Below are 20,090 nucleotides of genomic sequence, written 5' to 3'. Positions count from 1 at the left end.
CCTGCCTTGGACATTTTAAAGAGACAGTGTCCCGTGCCTACCTCTAACGCGGCTAAGTGAGTACCGAACCCTACAGGGTGCATGTGATCTGAATATGGGAGCCACTCACAGCATGCAGCAATTGTTTTCTCATGCTGAATCGGGAAAAGGGGGAGATGATTTAAACTTTTATATATTTTTTAAAACATTTTTGTTTTATTTTTACCTAATTTTTTAGTCATCCTAGGAGACTTGCGATCATCTGATCGCTTGTACTATATACCGTAATACCACAGTTTTGTAATATATTGTGGTATTTTGAGGCTCAGCCTAAGGCCACGGCCCCACTATCAGTATATGGTCAGTATTCGGTAAGTATTTTTTCTCAGGAGTGGGATCCAAAACCAGGAGTGGGTGATAAATGCAGAATTGTTTCTATTATACCTTTTCTCTGATTGTTCCTCACCTGGTTTTGTCTCTCACTACTGAGAAAAAATACAGACCGAATACTGACCAAATACTGATAGTGGGGCCGTGGCCTTAGGTAGAGAGTATCAAGGTAACTGTGATCGGTGGCTTTGAGCATCCCCTCCGCTGCCATAGTAGGGCACTCTGGCGATCACCCTATTTAATTGCCACTGTCAATGATTGACAGCGACATTTAAATAGTTAAGCAATGGCGGTTATTGCTGATTCATTGTTACAGGCATATGTTAGATGGGTAGGAGAAATTACAAGAAAGCTTGTAATTTTTTTTTTCTTGTCAAACGAGAAATTCACCAATGTTAAAACCTGACACACTTAAGAACCTCTGATCCAGCACTGGAAATCAGCTCATTGTTTTTTTTGTTTTTTTATGTACTAGGAAAAAAATGGTGTTTGAATGAGGCCTTTTAAACATATTTAGTAGAAGCCTGGTTGAAATACACAAGTTGTGACACAAGGAGGCGCCATGACACTAGTCTTTAGGAATAACTACCATCTCTGGTTCAGTATAATGAGCCCTGATTACAACTTTATTTGGTAAAGTAACTTTAATAAATAAATATACAGTATCGCTTTTCCTTTTATGAACAGCAGAAATAATTTTGATCATCCCAAGAATAAAACGATCCTGTCGCAGATAATGCTGGGAACTGCAGTCCCCTTCTCAATTGGCAAACCTAGATATATAGATAATGAATATGAATGTATTTCCAGTGTATACATGTGCTACAGTTGTGATCATGAAAACACCGCTCCATAAGACGTTAGTGTGTTGGTCACAGTTCATACAGGGTCCACGCTGTCACTGAATGATTCCTGAAAATGTGTTAATGGGCAGGAGGAGCGATTTTGTCATGTATCTGCTCAGTCCACAGTCTTCTTTACCCTCGCCATGAGCTCGTGATGCCCTTATTTTCTGTAGGCTGTATCCAGGCTCCTGGCAGGGAAACACCTCAAAACTGCAAAAAGAAATTTCATGTTAAAACGTTTCCTAATTTAGTGGCCTGAACTATTATTCTTTATAGTGTGTTATATTCTTGTACATAGGGGGCAGCATTATAGTAGTTATATTCTTGTACATAGGGGCAGTATTATAGTAGTTATATTCTTGTACATGGGGGCAGTATTATAGTAGTTATATTCTTCTACATAGGGGCAGTATTATAGTAGGTATATTCTTGTACATGGAGCAGTATTATAGTAGTTATATTCTTGTACATAGGGGCAGTATTGTAGTAGTTATATTCTTGTACATAGGGGCAGTATTATAGTAGTTATATTCTTCTACATAGGAGCAGTATTATAGTAGTTACATTCTTGTACATAGAGGGCAGCATTATAGTAGTTATATTGTTGTACATTGGTTTAGTATTATAGTAGTTATATTCTTCTACATAGGGGGCAGTATTGTAGTTATATTCTTGTACATAGGGGGCAGTGTTATAGTAGTTATATTCTTGTGCATAGAGGGAGTATTATAGTAGTTATATTCTTGTACATAGGAGCAGTATTATAGTAGTTATATTCTTGTACATAGGAGGCAGCATTATAGTAGTTATATTCTTGTACATAGGGGCAGTATTATAGTAGTTATATTCTTGTACATAGGAGGCAGTATTATAGTAGTTATATTCTTGTACATGGGGCAGTATTATAGTAGGTATATTCTTGTACTTAGGGGCAGTATTATAGTAGCTATATTCTTGTACATAGGGGCAGTATTATAGTAGTTATATTCTTGTACATAGGAGCAGTATTATAGTAGTTATATTCTTGTATATAGGGACAGTATTATAGTAGTTATTGTTAGAACTCTCCTGTTAGTTTTTTTCTATCTTGCTGGTCACATGACCTTTTTTGCCTATTTAATCCTGCTCCGCCCTCCTGGCCTTGCTGGACTTCATTGTAATTTCTACTCTTTAGCTAGCCTGGTGCTTAGTTACCTTTCTCAGTCAGTTTAGCTAGGTCTTTGGACCTTTATGTTCTATGTTGTGTGTTTGTCTTTTACTGCTACAATCTCTGCTAGGAGGTGTCCAACTTTATCCCAGTCCCTAGTTCTTGTAGGGATCCCTCCCTTGCATCTATAGGTCTTCGTACAGACTAGCCGAGGACTTTAGCGGGTCTGATCGCAGGATCAGGTTCCCCGTTACATCGTAGGGATCTAGCTTAGTTCTTTTGTAGGGACACATCTCCTTTCTTTCCTTAGTGCTTGTAGCAGATCATAACAGTAAGTCCAGCCCAAAAATATCTCTAAGGAAAGACCTCCAGTTTCCATCATGGTGTCGGTTCAGGATTTGGCTCAACGCCTGCAGGGACTCTCTCTGGAGCTGGCCGAGCTCCAACAACACGTGAGTAGCTGTTCTGGAGCACATTTTGTGGAGCCAAAGGTACGTTTGCCTGATTTTATTTTTTGGTGATCAGCAAGAGTTTTTTTCCTTTAAAAATGCTTGTTTATTGTATTTTCGTTTGAGACCCAGATCCTCTGGTGATGAATCACAGCGCATAGGGTTCATAATGTCACTTTTGCGCAAAGAACCTCAGGGATGGGCCTTTTCTCTCCAACCTAGTGATCCATGCTTTAGATCAGTGGATAGTTTTTTTTCTGCTTTGGGTTTATTGTATGATGATCCTGATCGTGTCTCATCAGCTGAGGCTGAATTGAGACGTTTGAGGCAGGGATCAGGTAATGTGGAAAAATATTGTTCTCACTTCCGTCGGTGGTCTGCCCAGGTGGGGTGGAACGATTCAGCTTTGAAAAGTTTGTTTCTTGCGGGGCTAGGTGAAAGGGTTAAGGATTTGCTGATTGCTTATCCCACACCTGGAAACTTGCAGGAGGCAATGCAATTAGCTATACGGGTGGACAGGAGACTGCGTGCTAGGGTTAATGAGAGTAAATCCTCTGCCATGTCAGCTCCTAGTCTTGAGAGGGTCTGTAATGACATTGGAGAGCCGATGGAGATTGGGGCGATGGCACCCCGCTCTCAGGAAAAAGACCGCAGATCTTCTGAAGGTATGTGCTTTTATTGCGGGAAATCTGACCATTTTATTAAGAACTGTGTGCTTCGTATGAACAAAGGAAAAAAAAGGTCAGTTACGCCCGTATTGCCTGTTTAAATACTAAGGGAGTATTTCTTTCTGCTACTACTGCTGCTCAGGAAGAATTAATTGAATTTCGGATATTTGTGGATTGTGGTTCTACTCTGAATGTGATTGATGGGGGATTCTTGGAAAAACTTAAATTAAAACCCAAACCTTTGTCATCCCCTATTGCTGTGGTTTCTGTCGATGGCTCCCCCTTGAAGAGTGTTACTCACAAGGTCTGTGAATTTCCCCTCACTATTAATGGTATTCACCAAGAACATTTGGATTTGGTAGTATTAAATAATTTGCCTTCTCCAGTAATTTTGGGGTTACCCTGGTTAAAATTGCACAATCCTGTACTGGATTGGTCTACCAATGAAATTAAGTCCTGGAGCCCTAAGTGTTATGACAAGTGTTGTAACGGACGTATTGCTGCGGTGGAAAAAGGGGAATTACCTGTACCTATTCAGGATTTTTGGAGAGTTTTTTCTGAGGAGGAGTCACAAATTTTGCCTCCCCATAGAGACTACGATTGTACCATTGAATTTGTCCCTGGAGCGACTCTTCCTAAAAGTCGTTTATTTAATCTTACTATTTCTGAGAGAAAGGCTTTGGAGGAATACATACAGACAAGCTTGGCCGCCGGTCACATTAGGCCTTCCAAGTCTCCTGTGGCTGTTGGATTTTTTTTTGTTAAAAAAAAGGACGGCGGTTTACGTCCTTGTCTGGATTTTCGTGAGATTAATAAAATTACTGTACGCAATCCTTACCCACTGCCATTGATTCCTGATTTGTTTAACCAGTTGGTGGGGGCCAAGTGGTTCTCTAAAATTGATCTCCGGGGGGCATACAATTTGTTGCGCATGAAGGAGGGTGATGAATGGAAGACTGCTTTTAACACTCCTGTGGGTCATTTTGAGAATCTGGTTATGCCTTTTGGTCTTACCAATGCTCCAGCATTTTTTCAGAATCTTATTAATGACATCCTTAGACCTTCGATCGGCAAAAATGTGGTTGTGTATTTGGATGACATTTTGATTTATTCACCGGATCTGGAGTCTCATTGGCGGAGCGTACGTGAGGTATTACAGTTATTAATTGACAATTCGCTTTTTGCTAAGCTGGAGAAATGTGAGTTCGCTGTACAGAGAATTAGCTTTTTGGGCTACATTATCTCCAGCGAGGGCTTTGAGATGGACCCTGTGAAGGTTCAGGCGGTTCAGGAATGGCCTAGGCCTATTGGTTTGAAATCGATACAGAGGTTTTTGGGTTTCGCCAATTATTACAGAAAATTCATTAAAAAATTTTCTATTATTGTCAAACCACTGACCGATCTCACCAGGAAAGGTGCTAATGCGGTTCAGTGAACTACTGAGGCCATTGAAGCTTTTGTGTTTCTAAAGGAGAGGTTCAGCTCTGCCCCCATCCTTATGCAGCCTGATGTGACTAAGCCGTTTTTGGTTGAGGTTGATGCTTCTTCGGTGGGGGTCGGTGCGGTGTTGTCTCATAAAAACAAGGATGGAGTACATCCCTGTGCTTTTTTTTCAAAAAAATTTTCTGAGACTGAACTTAATTACGATATTGGTAATTGGGAATTGCTGGCTATTAAACTCGCATTTGAACATTGCCGTCATCTCTTGGAAGGTGCTGAATTTCCCATTCAGGTTTTCACTGATCATAAAAATATGATCTATCTTGATGCTGCCAAGCGCTTGAATGCCCGTCAGGCTAGGTGGGCACTTTTTTTCTCGCGGTTTAATTTTTCCGTTACTTACATCCCGGGTACTAAGAATGTTAAAGCTGATGCTTTGTCTCGCAGCTTTTCTCCCATGGTCGGTGCTGAGGAGGAGGGGAGCATTTTACAAGAAGGTGTTGTGATTGCTGCATTGGACTCCGTTTTGGAAGATGAGATTCTTAAAGCACAGGAGAATGCCCCATCTAACACTCCCCATGGGAGGTTGTTTGTGCCTAGGACCTTTAGGAGAGATTTGTTTGTTGAGTGTCATGAGTGTCGGTTGGCAGGTCATCCAGGAATTTCTGAGACCAAGAGACTTGTGGGTCGCAGTTTTTGGTGGCCTGGATGGCAGAAGGAAGTCATTAAGTGGGTGCGTCAATGTACGGTGTGTGCTAGATCTAAGTCTTCACATACTCCTGCTGCGGGGTTGCTTTGCCCTCTGGAGGTTCCTAGTGCACCTTGGACACATCTGGCTATGGACTTTATTACTGACCTTCCCCCCTCTGAGGGTTTCACAGTCTGGCTGGTCGTGGACCGTTTTAGCAAGATGTGTCACTTGTTTCCTTTCATCAAACTGCCCTGCGCTAAGACACTCGCTAAGGCCTTTGTCAAGGAAATTGTCAGACTACATGGCGTTCCTACTGACATTGTTTCGGATAGGGGACCTCAGTTCGTGGCTCGTTTTTGGCGTGCTTTTTGTGACAGGTTGGGAGTTCATTTGTCGTTTTCATCCGGATATCATCCTGAGTCTAATGGCCAGACTGAAAGGAAGAATCAGGATGTTGAGCAGTTCTTGTGTTGTTTTGTGGCAGACAATCAGGAGGGGTGGTCTGAGTTTCTGCCACTTGCTGAGTTTGCTCTTAACAACCATACATCCTCTTCTGCTGGTTGTTCGCCTTTTTTTTGTTGTTCTGGGAGACATCCGTCTTTTGGGTCATTCTCCAAATTGGTATCGGCTGTGCCTGAGGAGGAGAGTTTTTCCGGTGATTTGGAGAGAGTTTGGACGGATGTGCGTGGTAATCTGCAGGAGGCTAACAAAAAATCTAAGAGGTACTTTGATAGGAAACGGCAAGAGGTTTTGTTTGCTATTGGTGACATGGTTTGGTTGTCCTCTAAGAATCTGCGGTTGAGGATTCCTTCTAAAAAATTGGGTACCAAGTTTGTAGGGCCCTTTAAGGTGCTTCAGGTAGTTAACCAATCTGCTGTTAGGTTGGAGGTTCCTACCTCCTGGAAGATTAATCCGGTGTTTCATGTTTCTCTGTTGAAAAGAGCTTATGTGTCGGATGGAGACACCTCCACCACTGTTCCTCCGGTTGTGGAGGACGGGGAATACGAAATTTCCCGCATCCTAAATTCTAGACGGTATATAGGGAGTTTGCAGTATCTCGTCGCTTGGAAGGGTTTCGGACCCGAGGATAACTCATGGGTGAGGGCAGATGATGTTTCTGCTTCCAGACTTGTCAGAGCGTTTCACAAGAGGTTTCCTGATAAGCCTGGGCCTAGGGGATCCGGAGGATCCTCATAGAAGAGGTGGTACTGTTAGAACTCTCCTGTTAGAAAAAACCTATCTTGCTGGTCACATGACCTTTTTTGCCTATTTAATCCTGCTCCGCCCTCCTGGCCTTGCTGGACTTCATTGTAATTTCTACTCTTTAGCTAGCCTGGTGCTTAGTTACCTTTCTCAGTCAGTTTAGCTAGGTCTTCGGACCTTTATGTTCTATGTTGTGTGTTTGTCTTTTACTGCTACAATCTCTGCTAGGAGGTGTCCAACTTTATCCCAGTCCCTAGTTCTTGTAGGGATCCCTCCCTTGCATCTATAGGTCTTTGTACAGACTAGCCGAGGACTTTAGCGGGTCTGATCGCAGGATCAGGTTCCCCGTTACATCGTAGGGATCTAGCTTAGTTCTATTATAGGGACAGATCTCCTTTCTTTCCTTAGTGCTTGTAGCAGATCATAACAGTTATATTCTTGTACATAGGGGCAGTATTATAGTAGTTATATTCTTGTACATAGGGAGCAGTATTATAGTAGTTATATTCTTGTATATAGGGACAGTATTATAGTAGTTATATTCTTGTACATAGGGGCAGTATTATAGTAGTTATATTCTTGTACATAGGGAGCAGTATTATAGTAGTTATATTCTTGTATATAGGGACAGTATTATAGTTATATTCTTGTACATAGGAGCAGTATTATAGTAGTTACATTCTTGTAAATAGGATCAGTATTATAGTAGTTATATTCTTGTACATAGGGAGCAGTATTATAGTAGTTATATACTTGTACATAGGGGAAGATAAGAAAAACGAGAACCACCGAATGATAGGTCCAATAGGGCAAAGGATACATATAAGACTTTTATTATCGTAACGGCAACACGTGGCACTACATGCAAAAGGAAAAACCGCATAGCAGTGACCAAACACAAACAGAAATCATATAATGAAAGTTACATAGTGTACTGCATTAACACATATAAATAGTAGTACAACAGGTATGCATATCAGATAAATGTTAAAGCTCCATTAGACATATGGTGAATACCACCTAGGAGACCAAGAACAGAGACAGACATCAAGCCATCTTATAAATATAAAGGTACCATATACATCATCATTGTGACCATGTCCATATCCATATCAAGTGTATCTAGACGGTCAATATTAAATAAATAGGTGACAGCATATGGTCAGTAAAAGGGAAAATAGTATACCTGTGTCTACAGCAGCTTATGTGGATGGCACATGCGGCAAACCCCGACGCGCGTTTCGGACAGCAAGTCCTGACGAAGGACTTGCTGTCCGAAACGCGCGTCGGGGTTTGCCGCATGTGCCATCCACATAAGCTGCTGTAGACACAGGTATACTATTTTCCCTTTTACTGACCATATGCTGTCACCTATTTATTTAATATTGACCGTCTAGATACACTTGATATGGATATGGACATGGTCACAATGATGATGTATATGGTACCTTTATATTTATAAGATGGCTTGATGTCTGTCTCTGTTCTTGGTCTCCTAGGTGGTATTCACCATATGTCTAATGGAGCTTTAACATTTATCTGATATGCATACCTGTTGTACTACTATTTATATGTGTTAATGCAGTACACTATGTAACTTTCATTATATGATTTCTGTTTGTGTTTGGTCACTGCTATGCGGTTTTCCTTTTGCATGTAGTGCCACGTGTTGCCGTTACGATAATAAAAGTCTTATATGTATCCTTTGCCCTATTGGACCTATCATTCGGTGGTTCTCGTTTTTCTTATGTTTGTTACCGAATGGTCTGCCATTTCCTATTGGTCCATACATTAAAGCACTCGATATAGGTTAGACCAGGCCAACCTACAGGTGATAGTATGGTCTGTGTCCTGTGCTTCTTAGTTCAGTGTTTTTTGTCTTCCTTGTACATAGGGGGCAGTATTATAGTAGTTATATTCTCTTACATAGGGGCAGTATTATAGTAGTTATATTTTTGTACATAGGGGGCTGTATTATAGTAGTTATATTCTTGTACATAGGGGGCAATATTATAGTAGTTATATTCTTGTACATAGGGAGCAATATTACAGTAGGTATATTCTTGTACACAGTGGCAGTATTAAATATGTTTCGTTAAACCCACCTGGACACATTATTGTATACCCTTCGGCTGTCTTTGTCCAGCTGTAGACTCAGTGTCCTGAGATCCAGACTTCTCATTTGGATGTTCGATGCCTTTAGTCCATTAAGTTTGTACTGTAAAGCAACAAAACCCTGTCATCAGACTCACTCTGTGACGTTATCATGAGGGGATTTTTATGGTAGAGCTGAACTCACCAATGCAGAGCGCCCGGATGATAATGACGATTTCCCTACTTCATCAATGTAGACATTTAAACACACAAGATCTGTAAAATAAGGTGCCGGTAATGAGATCTGTACATTTCTGTGTATGCCCCTTACTGGTAAAACAGTAACTATTCTCACCATCTGTTTCGTTACTTGGTATTGTTTTAATAATTGCTCCAGATGTTCTTAGCACAAGCGATCCCTCCTTCTCCCTGTTACTGGCTAAAGCCTGAAACATTAAGAAATGTTTCATATTTTCACATATTTTGCATCTGTATACTCATGTCTTCACCAGCCTTAATTTTTGGATACCTTTTGATAATGCACCTGGATCCCTGCGCCTCGAGAATCCACCACTGTTTTCTTTCTAGTTATTGTGTTCACTGAACAAAAAAAAACAAAATGTTATTAGTTTAAATGGTTATCCCGATAAGAAGCTTCTGATGGAGCCTACATGAGCAGTTCTGGACAGGAAGAATAATGCAGCATATAGTGCTATTTCTCCCACCATTACGATGGAAACTACACCAAAGCCCCAATAAACCCAATTGTGGACCCTGCTTTGTATATTTCAACATTTCTAAGAATAACAAACCTGATCAGACTCCCTAATATTCACAATCATCCAGTTCAAACCCCCTAAAAATGAGACTCCAGACCACCTTAAAAACCTGTCGGCAAATGATATTTTAGGTTGTGTGCCCACGATGAGTTTTTGACTCTGTATATTTTCATAGCATCAAAAACCCAAGTAACCTAATTTTCTTAATAGGTAAAAACTTACCAAAAGCTCTTCGTCGGAACGTAGCCTTAATGAACTGGCCACAACAGCGCTGGAAGAAAGGTCCCTTTCTTTTGCATTAGGCACTGAAAGAAAGGTCCCTTTCTTTTGCATTAGGCGCTGAAAGACAGGTTCCTTTCTTTGGCATTAGGCCTCATTGCGATGTCTGATTTTCGCGTACAAGTGGTTTTCACGGATAGCAGTCATATCTGTGATGGTCTTTTGGGTTCATTCACATGCCTGTAATTTTTCGATGACCATTGAAAATTGCGGAGACATTTCCGATTTTGATCTGAGGGTCATGTAAGTCTATGGGTCCGTGTAATAATCGGACCGCACTTAGATGACATCCGAGTATGGTCATATTTTCACAGGATGTCAGAAAAAAAAAAGGTGGAGAATTTTTTTTTCTCCACGTACAAGAAAAACTGATGACCCTCAGACTAAACGCTGCTCAACGTAATTGTCCGTTTTTCTCATATGTGAGAAAATTGCATGTCTGAATGAGGCCTTCATTTTTTTTTTCTTTTACACTTTGCCGCTTCTCCCTGAGGAGTACGTAAAGGGATAACGTTTTTAGCCTTCTTTCATCAGACATTGGAGTGCCAGTGCCAAAGGACAAGTCATATTCACAATAATCTGCCATCAGACTATTTTTGCCATTTGCTGGATTATTGGAGTTTGTAGAAAGGGAAAAATAACAAATAAATAAACACTCCTTTCCTAGAAACCTGATTTAATAGTCAGTCCTACTTACTCTTTGTAAATGAACAGTCTTGCAGGTCGATTCTGAGCTCACTTAGGAATACATCTTCCACCGGCTCTAGAGTTACATCCCTGAAGTGGACCTGAAGGGGAGAAGAACATTCAGTCTTCATGTATATCATTGCATGTAAATGTCCCCCACAGGGGCTCCTACTAGCGATAATTCTGGAATACTGACTGTTTCCATTAAAAGTTTCATGAGCCACAAGAATTGACCTGAGGAAGGAACCTTTGCGTTTGTTTTTATACAATAAAACCTTTTTGATATACAGTACAGACCAAAAGTTTGGACACACCTTCTCATTTAAAGATTTTTCTGTATTTTCATGACTATGGCTCCAGGCTGTGTAAGGGCTATTTGACCAAGAAGGAGAGTGATGGGGTGCTACGCCAGATGACCTGGCCTCCACAGTCACCAGACCTGAACCCAATCGAGATGGTTTGGGGTGAGCTGGACCGCAGAGTGAAGGCAAAAGGGACAACAAGTGCTAAGCATGTCTGGGAACTCCTTCAAGATTGTTGGAAGACCATTTCCGGTGACTACCTCTTGAAGCTCATCAAGAGAATGCCAAGAGTGTGCAAAGCAGTCATCAAAGCAAAAGGTGGCTACTTTGAAGAACCTAGAATATAAGACATATTTTCAGTTGTTTCACACTTTTTTGTTAAGTATATAATTCCACATGTGTTAATTCATAGTTTTGATGCTTTCAGTGTGAATGTACAATTTTCAAAATCATGAAAATACGGAAAAATCTTTAAATGAGAAGGTGTGTCCAAACTTTTGGTCTGTACTGTACATTTTTTTTATCCTTCCCTCAGTGGCACCTAAACTTATCCTGCATTTTTCCATGTGCGCAGTTTCCTATTGGTTTCAGAGTTGATTGCTTTCAGCTCTGCAGGTGGAACAGCCGCCATGTTTCACTTCTCTTGTGCTTTATCCTGTGTTGTTCCCACTTTTGCACAACTCCATCGGGTACGTGCATGTTACCCTTTACCCATTCTACAGTTTTTCACTACAGAGCAGCTTTCCTTTACCTCTTTTCTAAAAAATGGAAGCTATGCACTCCCGATTCCAGTTTTAATTTTTTTGTGGTCATTTAGCCTTTGATCTTTCAGATTTCATGTTACACTACTCGGACAACCCCTTCTCAATTACTATATTCTCCCATGTAAAATAAAAACAGCCTTTACTCACCATTTCAACTATGTGGGCACCCGCTCTCTTGGGGCTCTTGTTACATTGTTATGTCACATGCACACTGCAGCCAGTCATCAGCCACTAATGCTCCACTTCTCTTTCACTTCAGCAGTTCTCCTATCTTTCAGATGTCAGTTTTGTCCGAAAGAAGTGAGAGTGAAACCCATTAGTGGCCACTGATTGGTTGCAGGAATCATGTGATATATCAATGTAACGTGAGTCCCGTGAGGCGTCCACATAGCTGGAACGGTGCCGACACCATGGGGGAATATAGTAATTAGTGAGGAAGGGTTGTCTGAGTAGTGAACAAACCCTTAAAAGTTTTTATTTTGTATTTTTGCATCTTGAGGTTATAACACAGTAACTGTATTAGACTAGACTTTAATATACTGTATATGTATGTTCTTTGCCCATTAAGTCGTTCTATAGTAAATGAATATAATATTACTCATTAGAGAGTTGCAATGCAAGAAGAACATTTCTACCAAAATAAGAAGAAACCTGCACTCGACACTGAGAAATGATAGATAGGACTTTGAGTATATTAAAAGGTATGTAGCCCTTTCATTTGTCTTAATATTTTTAATTGGAATTGCAATGTGTCTGGCCAGCTTTAGGGGTAGTACTTACTTTGACAGAGTAAATCTGAAAGAACACCGGTTGTAATCCAAAGCGCAGATAGTAGGAGGCCACATCCAAGATAAAAGGGTCCGAAGTGGAGTCTTTGGATGGACACGGTGGCTGTAAAAATGGTAGGACGTATCGTGGGATAGTGCACAATAAAACCAAAACATAGGAATATCATACCAAACAGAAAGTGTTTAAAAGGTGGCAGAAGGTGTCTGGGTGGGACATAGATCTCCCCGATAATCTGCCTCCAGAGCTTATTATAAATGAAAGGGGTGTTACCAGTGTGAGACATATAATAACATAACTGACAGTCTGCTCTCCTGATCTACATGTCTCATACTGGTAATGTCCCCTTTCATTTAAAATAATCTCTGAAGCCAATTTCTCAGGGAGATCTATGTCCGGCCCATAGATCTTAACAGCTCATTTACATATTAAGAAAACGTGGATTTCTCTGGATTAAGATTGGATTACAGATATCAAGGTATTGTTTTGTTCCTTTTCCTATGACATACATGCCCATATTGACAGCTTAGAAAAGTTGATCCAACCAACAGATTCCCTTTAATGAATGAGCAGATATTTTGTGAAGATTTAAATTGCAAATTGAATTTCAGTAGTTGTTACTATGACAGATTTATTATTATTATTAGGACAGTATTATACATGAATAGATTTATACTAGTGGGTTATGTCTAGCAAGCTGCTACCAAAAGTGCCACAAACCGAGGCTGAAAAGAAAGCTCTTCTCTGCATCTGTAAAGCCTTGTAACTCTATTAGAGAATTATACTAATGTCCTTATATTAACAGATCCATCACCAGTTGTTCTCCTATCAGAATTGGTAGAGGTAATATGTCAGGTTATCTTACCATAAGTGCAAGTTTGGTGATCCTGTCATAGAGCGTGTTAATGTTTTTGTCATACCACGGATCCACCTGACCCAGATAAGTGCTGAGCTCACACATGTCGCTCATGGCAGCCGTCTCCTCCTAAGAAGAAAAATAATTTTTAAGGTAGGACTCTCATTAATGTGCACCAAACCAGAAGTAAAGCAAGGAACACATAAATCCATAAACTGCTACATAAGCAACTGTAGTTGCAGGTCAAGTGAAGCCTTTTAGCCTTACATTAGATAAGTAATGTCACAAGGGATTAGTTAAATAACTGCATGATAAGCAGAGAGCAGAGTTTTCCATTGGAATCTGGAAGGATTATGAGTCTTCAGTCTCCACTTTAAAACAATTTGCTGGATATAGGTTTGCATACAGCCTACATACTTAGCTATATACTGTAGATATAACTCACTTTTACCATGTCGTCTGAGGTATCGGTCCGTTCTCCTTGGATAGGAATACAATAAAATTGAAGATTGGCTTTCAGGGTCCGATGAGGCCTCCTGGCTTCTCTCTTTCTGCAAGTAAATATTATTATTCACTTTGGTTCAATTTTTTTCATTACATACAGACATGTTCTTTATTATTTATTTTTATAGCGCCATTGATTCCATGGTGCTGTACATGAGAAGGGGTTACATACAAAATACAGATATCACTTACAGTAAACTAACTAACAATGATAGACTGGTAAAGAGGGAAGAGGTATCAATGTTTCAATGTATTCTTGGCTAAATGGTGCTACAGAGTGCTAAAGTACTTTACAGTCATCGTTAACCACTCCAATTAAAGCTTTGTATCTGTGCCCACGTATGACCCTCGTAGGTAATACTACTAACCTAACAGACCTTGGCTTATATTATCAGTGGACTACAACCAGTTAACCAATCCATCTAAAAGTTTGCTACTCGTTCCCTAAATCGGCTGACCTGTCACAAAATATTGACGACCCGTGCTCAGGAAAAGTCATCATTTTCACATTGATGGTGTCTGACACCTGGAAATCCGAACTGATCAACTGTAATAAGCTCTGGTGGCAGCCGGATGTAAATTTGGATCAGAGCTGCACTGCACAGCTTTATTCAGTGTATGTGTAGTAGCAGCCACTGCCAGGTACTGCAAAGCAGTATTTATTTAAGAGAGGAGAATTGCAGAGTAGGAGCTGTTCTGCAGAACACAGCAGCAGCCGCTCCACATTTAATGGAGCTGCGAATTGCAGCTCCATTCAATATGTTTACATCCAGCGGCTGCCGGAGCTCGTAACAATTGATCTTTAAGAGTTTTGGTTGTTGGACCCCTTACTGACCTGATGTTGACCCAATATTGTGACCGGACAACACCGTACTAAAATTTCTAGGATTGTATCTATTCTAGATTTCCACTTTTCATTCGTTTTAGTAGAGTCAATATCACCACGTTACCGTTTCTTGCAGCGCTGAATTTTTAAGGTGTGGTGGTCCATACAGTGGTGTCACGTTTACTCGTTAATTTTAGGACATTACAGATTATGTGTCTTGAATTCAAACAACATTAAAGAACTACGCAAGTGGTTAAAGTCAGACACTAATCATCCATGACTTCAGTACCTGAAAGAGTAGTATGCCTTTGCCAATCTGCCCAAAGCCCTGTCATCTCCCAGAATCACCACTCGAGCAGTGGGCAGCTTATCTGGTCCAGATGGGACCTCTGTACTCTGCCCAGAGAGCCTCTGTAGTGTGGCTGCCCGGCTTCCTTTGGGTGCCTTGGTGAGGCTTTGAAGAAGAACAGCAGAGTCCACGTCCGCACCTTTTTTCTTGATGCAAGGTTTTCTATATAACTTGGCTGACTCTTTCTCTTCTGCCCCTGGCAAGTCTCTTTCTATCCCACTGTCATTAGACCACACAGAGATGCGGTGGTGTTCATTGCCTTCTGGGTCCAAGGAGAGTTCTGGCTCCTTGACGTATTCCGTTTCTGCATCTGTGGTTAGGGTCTCCCTCATGAACAGCATCAGCTCTTTCCCTGGTATTTAGAAGCAAATATTAATATCTTTATTATTATACATGTGTCCATTGTATTTTGATGTAGCAATAAATGAGACTACAGTTAAACAGATCATGGGTAAAGACAAAGTCTCTATGACTGGAGGCCACATTTTCTGCCCAAAATTACGTTAAAATTAGTCATTCTGACAACTGACCTGTTCTCAATGGCATAAGGGATCCATAATATGGCCATGAATTGTAATGATAATCTGGATGGCTCCTCTAGGGACGCCACAGCCGGCATTTATGCAGTAGGTAATGCGTTAGTGCCTTACCACTCTAGCTGGAGTTACTCTAGGGGCCGGATAAATGTCTCTGATGTGGATGAATTGAACCTATCTTCTAATTTACAGAAGTTAGAGGCCACAATATAATTCACATCATTAACTAGACAGTAAGAAATAATGCCATTACATAGTTGATCGTCGTCAGTCCAGAGATGAACACTGAATTTTGGGCTGGGAAGCGGGATCCTCTGAAGCTTTGACGTTGCTGATTCTACAAAAGAGTGAAAAAAAATAGTGAAGACGTAGAAATGCAGCCTAGAGCAAACAGTCAGGTCACGGCTCACATTTGTTAACTTGCTTTAGAAAAATGATTGCTAAATTATATGTTTTTCCAATTACTACGGGCTTTATGAAAGAGTTGGGAAATACTTTAGGGGACAATGTGATTAAAAAACCATTGTTGCTGTGTCAAAAGTATTAAAAAAAAAAAAAAAAAAAACCTTATATAAATAAGACAACTTTAGCTAGCGACTTAAAATAAAAACCTTTAGAGCTTTATAAAACCCCAGACATTTGTCTAAATGGCATTATGGCGAAGCCAATTCTACGAGGACGCAGTTGAATACTGAAGAATATCCAGACTACCTTCTTGAGATGAAATGATTTTCTTATAAAGCTCCTGCAACCGTTCATTGTGTCTCTGCCTGGTGCCGACACTCTCTTGATTGCCACGCTCCACCACCGATAGAATTTCTTGAAACCAAAGTTCCACCTCGTCAGCGGATTTATCCTGGAGAAAAAATAACAATGTGAACGGATTCTAATATTGTGAAAATCCAACAATTCGTCTTAATTTAAAGAGTTATTCTCAATGATCAGATAGGTGATACCTTGCAAATCGGTGGATGTCGGACACCTGTGACCCATAACCGATTTGGAGAATGGAGTTCTCCAGCAGTTCACTCAACAATCTCTAGCATCGAGAATTTCAGAGCCCTACTCTTGGGAACCACCTTCGATGTTGGGAACAACTCTTTAATCCTTAACATGAATGCCCAGCACTCTTACCTTCAGCACTTGTTGTAGCAATGCTATGTCACAGTCTTTCCCATGTGCGGCCTGTATACAATTGGTAATGACATAAGTCATACAAGATACGGGTGAGTGAGACATCTGACTGGCTTGAGTCTCACGGAGAAGTGTATTACAAACAGCCTCCGAAACCAATGCTGGATCCAAAAACAGTAGCACCCTGCAACCAACATTTTATTATGATAATCCTATTGATTTATACTATTATTTATTTTTAGAGCACCAATTGGGTTTACATACAAAATATAAATTACAATAAACAAACTAAGGATGACAGACTGGTATAGAGGGGAGAGGGCCCTATCCTCACGGGCTTACAGTCTATTGTATAACGGGGAAGGAGACAGTAGGTTGGGCAGTTGCAGCAGCTTCGGTGGTGGTGAGGAGACAGCTTCTGTGGTGGTGAGGAGACAGCAGTCAGTGCAGGCTGTATGTTTTCTTGAAGAGATGGGGTTTCAAGTTCTGTCTGAAAGTTTCGAATGTGGTGGATGATCGGACGTGTTGGGGCACAGAATTCCAGAGGATGGGGGATGTTCAGTAGAAGTATTGGAGGCAATTCGATGAGGAAAGTACGTGTGAGGAGGTCTTAGAAGGACCAGAGATTATGTATGGTAATATATTGGGAGGTTAGTTTGGAGATATGTGGAGGAGACAGATTATGGACGGCTTTGTAGTTTTAACTGGATACGTTTGAGAATTTGGAGTCAATGAAGGGATTTGCAGAGAGGAATGGCCGAGAAGTAGCGAGAAGAGAGGTGGATTAGTCGGGATACAACTTTTACAGTACACCTGAACTTAAAAAAAAAAAATACTAAAAGTTTTAAACAAATGGGAGTGAAATAACCTATTAGCTTTCTGTAATGATATAAACCATCACTAAGAATGATGACCATTATTGAACGAATGAAGCGGTGATTGCACTTTTCCTTATTTACGTTGTGAAAGCCCAGATAGATCTCAGAAAAGGCAATTGCATGAGATCATGGAAGTTTCTCGTAGCCTCACAGGAAGGTTGCTGTCAATTTTCGAGTATCTTGAGTGGGAGGTGTGATAAATGAGATGACTATAGACCAAGGGTCACCCCATTTACATATTAGGAGTTTTTTTTCTACTATACAATTTATGGTAAGAAATTAACTTACTTGTCTTGATGATGATTGGCATCCCTTTTGAGATTTTGTTCCAAAACAACCATTTTTTGATATGAAAAGCCTAAAATATCACAAACTAGTATTTACTATGCACAAAAGTAATCTAGACATGTAAGACTTTTAAGTGCTATCCTCAACATACTAGCTTATGTACCTGGAACTTTCTTCTCAGTCTTTAGTCTCTGTGCATAGTCCAGACCAATCGTACAATATGGTTTGGGAAGAGTAAGTATCTTTTTGCTGAAGACATAAACTCGTTCATACAATTCATCAGAGATATATGCAGCCTGAAATGTAAATGACAATAAATGTAAAAGTTGTGTTTTTTGGAGATATTGCATAGTGAATGTAGTAAAAATATTTGCCAGTGGTTAGTTTCATGTATTTCCTGTCACAGTGAACGGTACCTTTGTGATGGCGTACATCAGAGTATGCAGTAAAGGGATGATATAATGCAGGTTGTCTTCTAGTTCTGCCTAAAGTGAAAGTACAAACCTTGTGATTCGCATTGCTTCAAAACATACACATAACATTATTTGAGCTGATGAGCTTGTGGGTTTTTTTTCTTCAAATTTGGCATAAATGCATGCTTTTCTCATATTAATGTGCTTTTTAAAACCATAACATCAAGTGTTCTATACACCCTTGAATACTTAGGATGCTTAATTAAGTTATTCAAAGCCAATTTATTTCATGTGAGTCCTATAATTTTGCCATTTTCTATTGTGACAACTTGACTTGGTGAGAGTAAGCATGTGTCAAGTAGGAAAACCTCAGTGTTAGATATCTGCAAGACAGAGACATGCCAGATAATTTTTCTTTCTAAAAAACAGTAGACATTGATCAGAATTTCTTATTGCATAAGAAGTGTAGTCATATGTCAGCTGCTTTATTTCTGCCAGCTTCCTTAACGCACTTGGACTACAGTGTGGTGTATTTTCCCATTACTCAGTTATACAGTTGGATATGGGGTGATTTTGTTTTGTTGATATTACTTTATCCACTGTTGCATCACTTTTGACAATATGTCTAGTATAATCAATTTAAGATTTCTTATTACTCTGTGTTTTTCATGTTTCCACTCGGCCCATTATGGCATGTCATTGTTAGAAGTTAGTTACCTACTGTGCAAAATCTGTAAATCCAGTCAAGGGGCCCATCTCATCCCTAAAGTTATAGTGTCCATAAGTCCTTTATCTAGCTGAGTACTTTTACTAAACTGATACAAATCCGTCAGAGATCCTGGTTCTGATGGCTCTCTCTGCTCCCCTCCCTCTTCCCTTTACTCCATGTTAGAGATAACAGTAGGAAGGAGTTTATACATAACTGCAGAGAGGAGAAATAGTATCTCAGGGTGGTCAGAGAAAACAGGCTACCAAGGTGTACTGATACAGGAAAGCAATCCAAGAAAGCAGCCCCCGATACAGAACTTACATCCTTCCAATATTCCTGAGAGGGACACACAGACCTCACATACAACATTTGTTACTGTAGAGAGACAGACCTCAAATCTAGCCTAATATTACTAGAAGAAACACACAGTCCTCACATCCAGCCTATATTACTAGGAGAGAGACACAGAGCTCATACAGCCTACATCATTATAAGGGACAAACAATGCTTACATCTTGCCTATTTTACTGCGAGCGACACACAGACCTCACATCCAGCATCTATTATTGGTGGGAGACACAGAGGCCTCACATTCAGCCTGTATTACATAGAGAGACATAGAGACTTCATGTCCAGCCTGTATTACATAGAGAGACATAGAGACCTCACATCCAACCTGTATTACTGGGGAGGATATAAAGTACTCCTATCCAGCTTATATTACTTGGAGAAGCCCACGTCACTCGGAGATGATGCAAAGCAAGAATGTGTTGCTGTCTCCATATTACTGGAAGAGACATGCAGACCTCACATCCAACTTACATTACTTGGGAGAGACACATATACCTCCCATCCAGCCTATATTACTGGGAGAGAGACACAGAGCTCATATCCAACCTATATTACTGGGAGAGACACACAGACCTCACATCCAGCCTATTTTGCTGGGAGAGACACACAGACCTCACATCCAGCCTATATTGCTGGGAGAGACACACAGACCTCACATCCAGCCTATATTGCTGGGAGAGACACACAGACCTCACATCCAGCCTATATTGCTGGGAGAGACACACAGACCTCACATCCAGCCT

The 20,090-nt window shown here is 40.4% G+C and overlaps 1 protein-coding gene across 5 annotated transcripts in view; it reads right to left on the bottom strand.

Moving 5' to 3' along the window:
* Nucleotides 1–995: 995 nt before the first annotated feature.
* PIK3R6 (phosphoinositide-3-kinase regulatory subunit 6) overlaps nucleotides 996–20,090 on the bottom strand; it is a 122,707-nt gene continuing 103,612 nt past the window's right edge. For 3 of the 5 annotated variants that reach the window (XM_073682464.1, XM_073682463.1, XM_073682467.1), the window contains exons 5-20: nucleotides 18,291–18,359; nucleotides 18,038–18,170; nucleotides 17,875–17,944; nucleotides 16,709–16,892; nucleotides 16,286–16,430; nucleotides 15,828–15,911; nucleotides 14,979–15,390; nucleotides 13,805–13,910; nucleotides 13,369–13,488; nucleotides 12,498–12,608; nucleotides 10,662–10,752; nucleotides 9,436–9,506; nucleotides 9,262–9,352; nucleotides 9,112–9,182; nucleotides 8,918–9,030; nucleotides 997–1,424 (exon numbers count right to left, since the gene is read on the bottom strand). In XM_073682464.1, the coding sequence (XP_073538565.1) occupies nucleotides 1,268–1,424; nucleotides 8,918–9,030; nucleotides 9,112–9,182; nucleotides 9,262–9,352; nucleotides 9,436–9,506; nucleotides 10,662–10,752; nucleotides 12,498–12,608; nucleotides 13,369–13,488; nucleotides 13,805–13,910; nucleotides 14,979–15,390; nucleotides 15,828–15,911; nucleotides 16,286–16,430; nucleotides 16,709–16,892; nucleotides 17,875–17,944; nucleotides 18,038–18,170; nucleotides 18,291–18,359 (2,028 nt within the window). In that variant the 3' untranslated portion in view covers nucleotides 997–1,267. Of the gene's footprint in view, nucleotides 1,425–8,917; nucleotides 9,031–9,111; nucleotides 9,183–9,261; nucleotides 9,353–9,435; nucleotides 9,507–10,661; nucleotides 10,753–12,497; nucleotides 12,609–13,368; nucleotides 13,489–13,804; nucleotides 13,911–14,978; nucleotides 15,391–15,827; nucleotides 15,912–16,285; nucleotides 16,431–16,708; nucleotides 16,893–17,874; nucleotides 17,945–18,037; nucleotides 18,171–18,290; nucleotides 18,360–20,090 lie in introns of all 5 variants that reach the window. The other 2 variants (XM_073682468.1, XM_073682469.1) reach the window with 2 other exon arrangements.

Source organism: Phyllobates terribilis, unplaced genomic scaffold (assembly GCF_046119375.1).
Source record: "Phyllobates terribilis strain yellow unplaced genomic scaffold, ASM4611937v1 Scaffold_5__5_contigs__length_657084704, whole genome shotgun sequence".
Lineage (NCBI taxonomy): Eukaryota > Metazoa > Chordata > Amphibia > Anura > Dendrobatidae > Phyllobates > Phyllobates terribilis.
The sequence above is the reverse complement of the archived record's forward strand: the minus strand, read 5'-3'. Positions and strand labels throughout refer to the sequence as shown.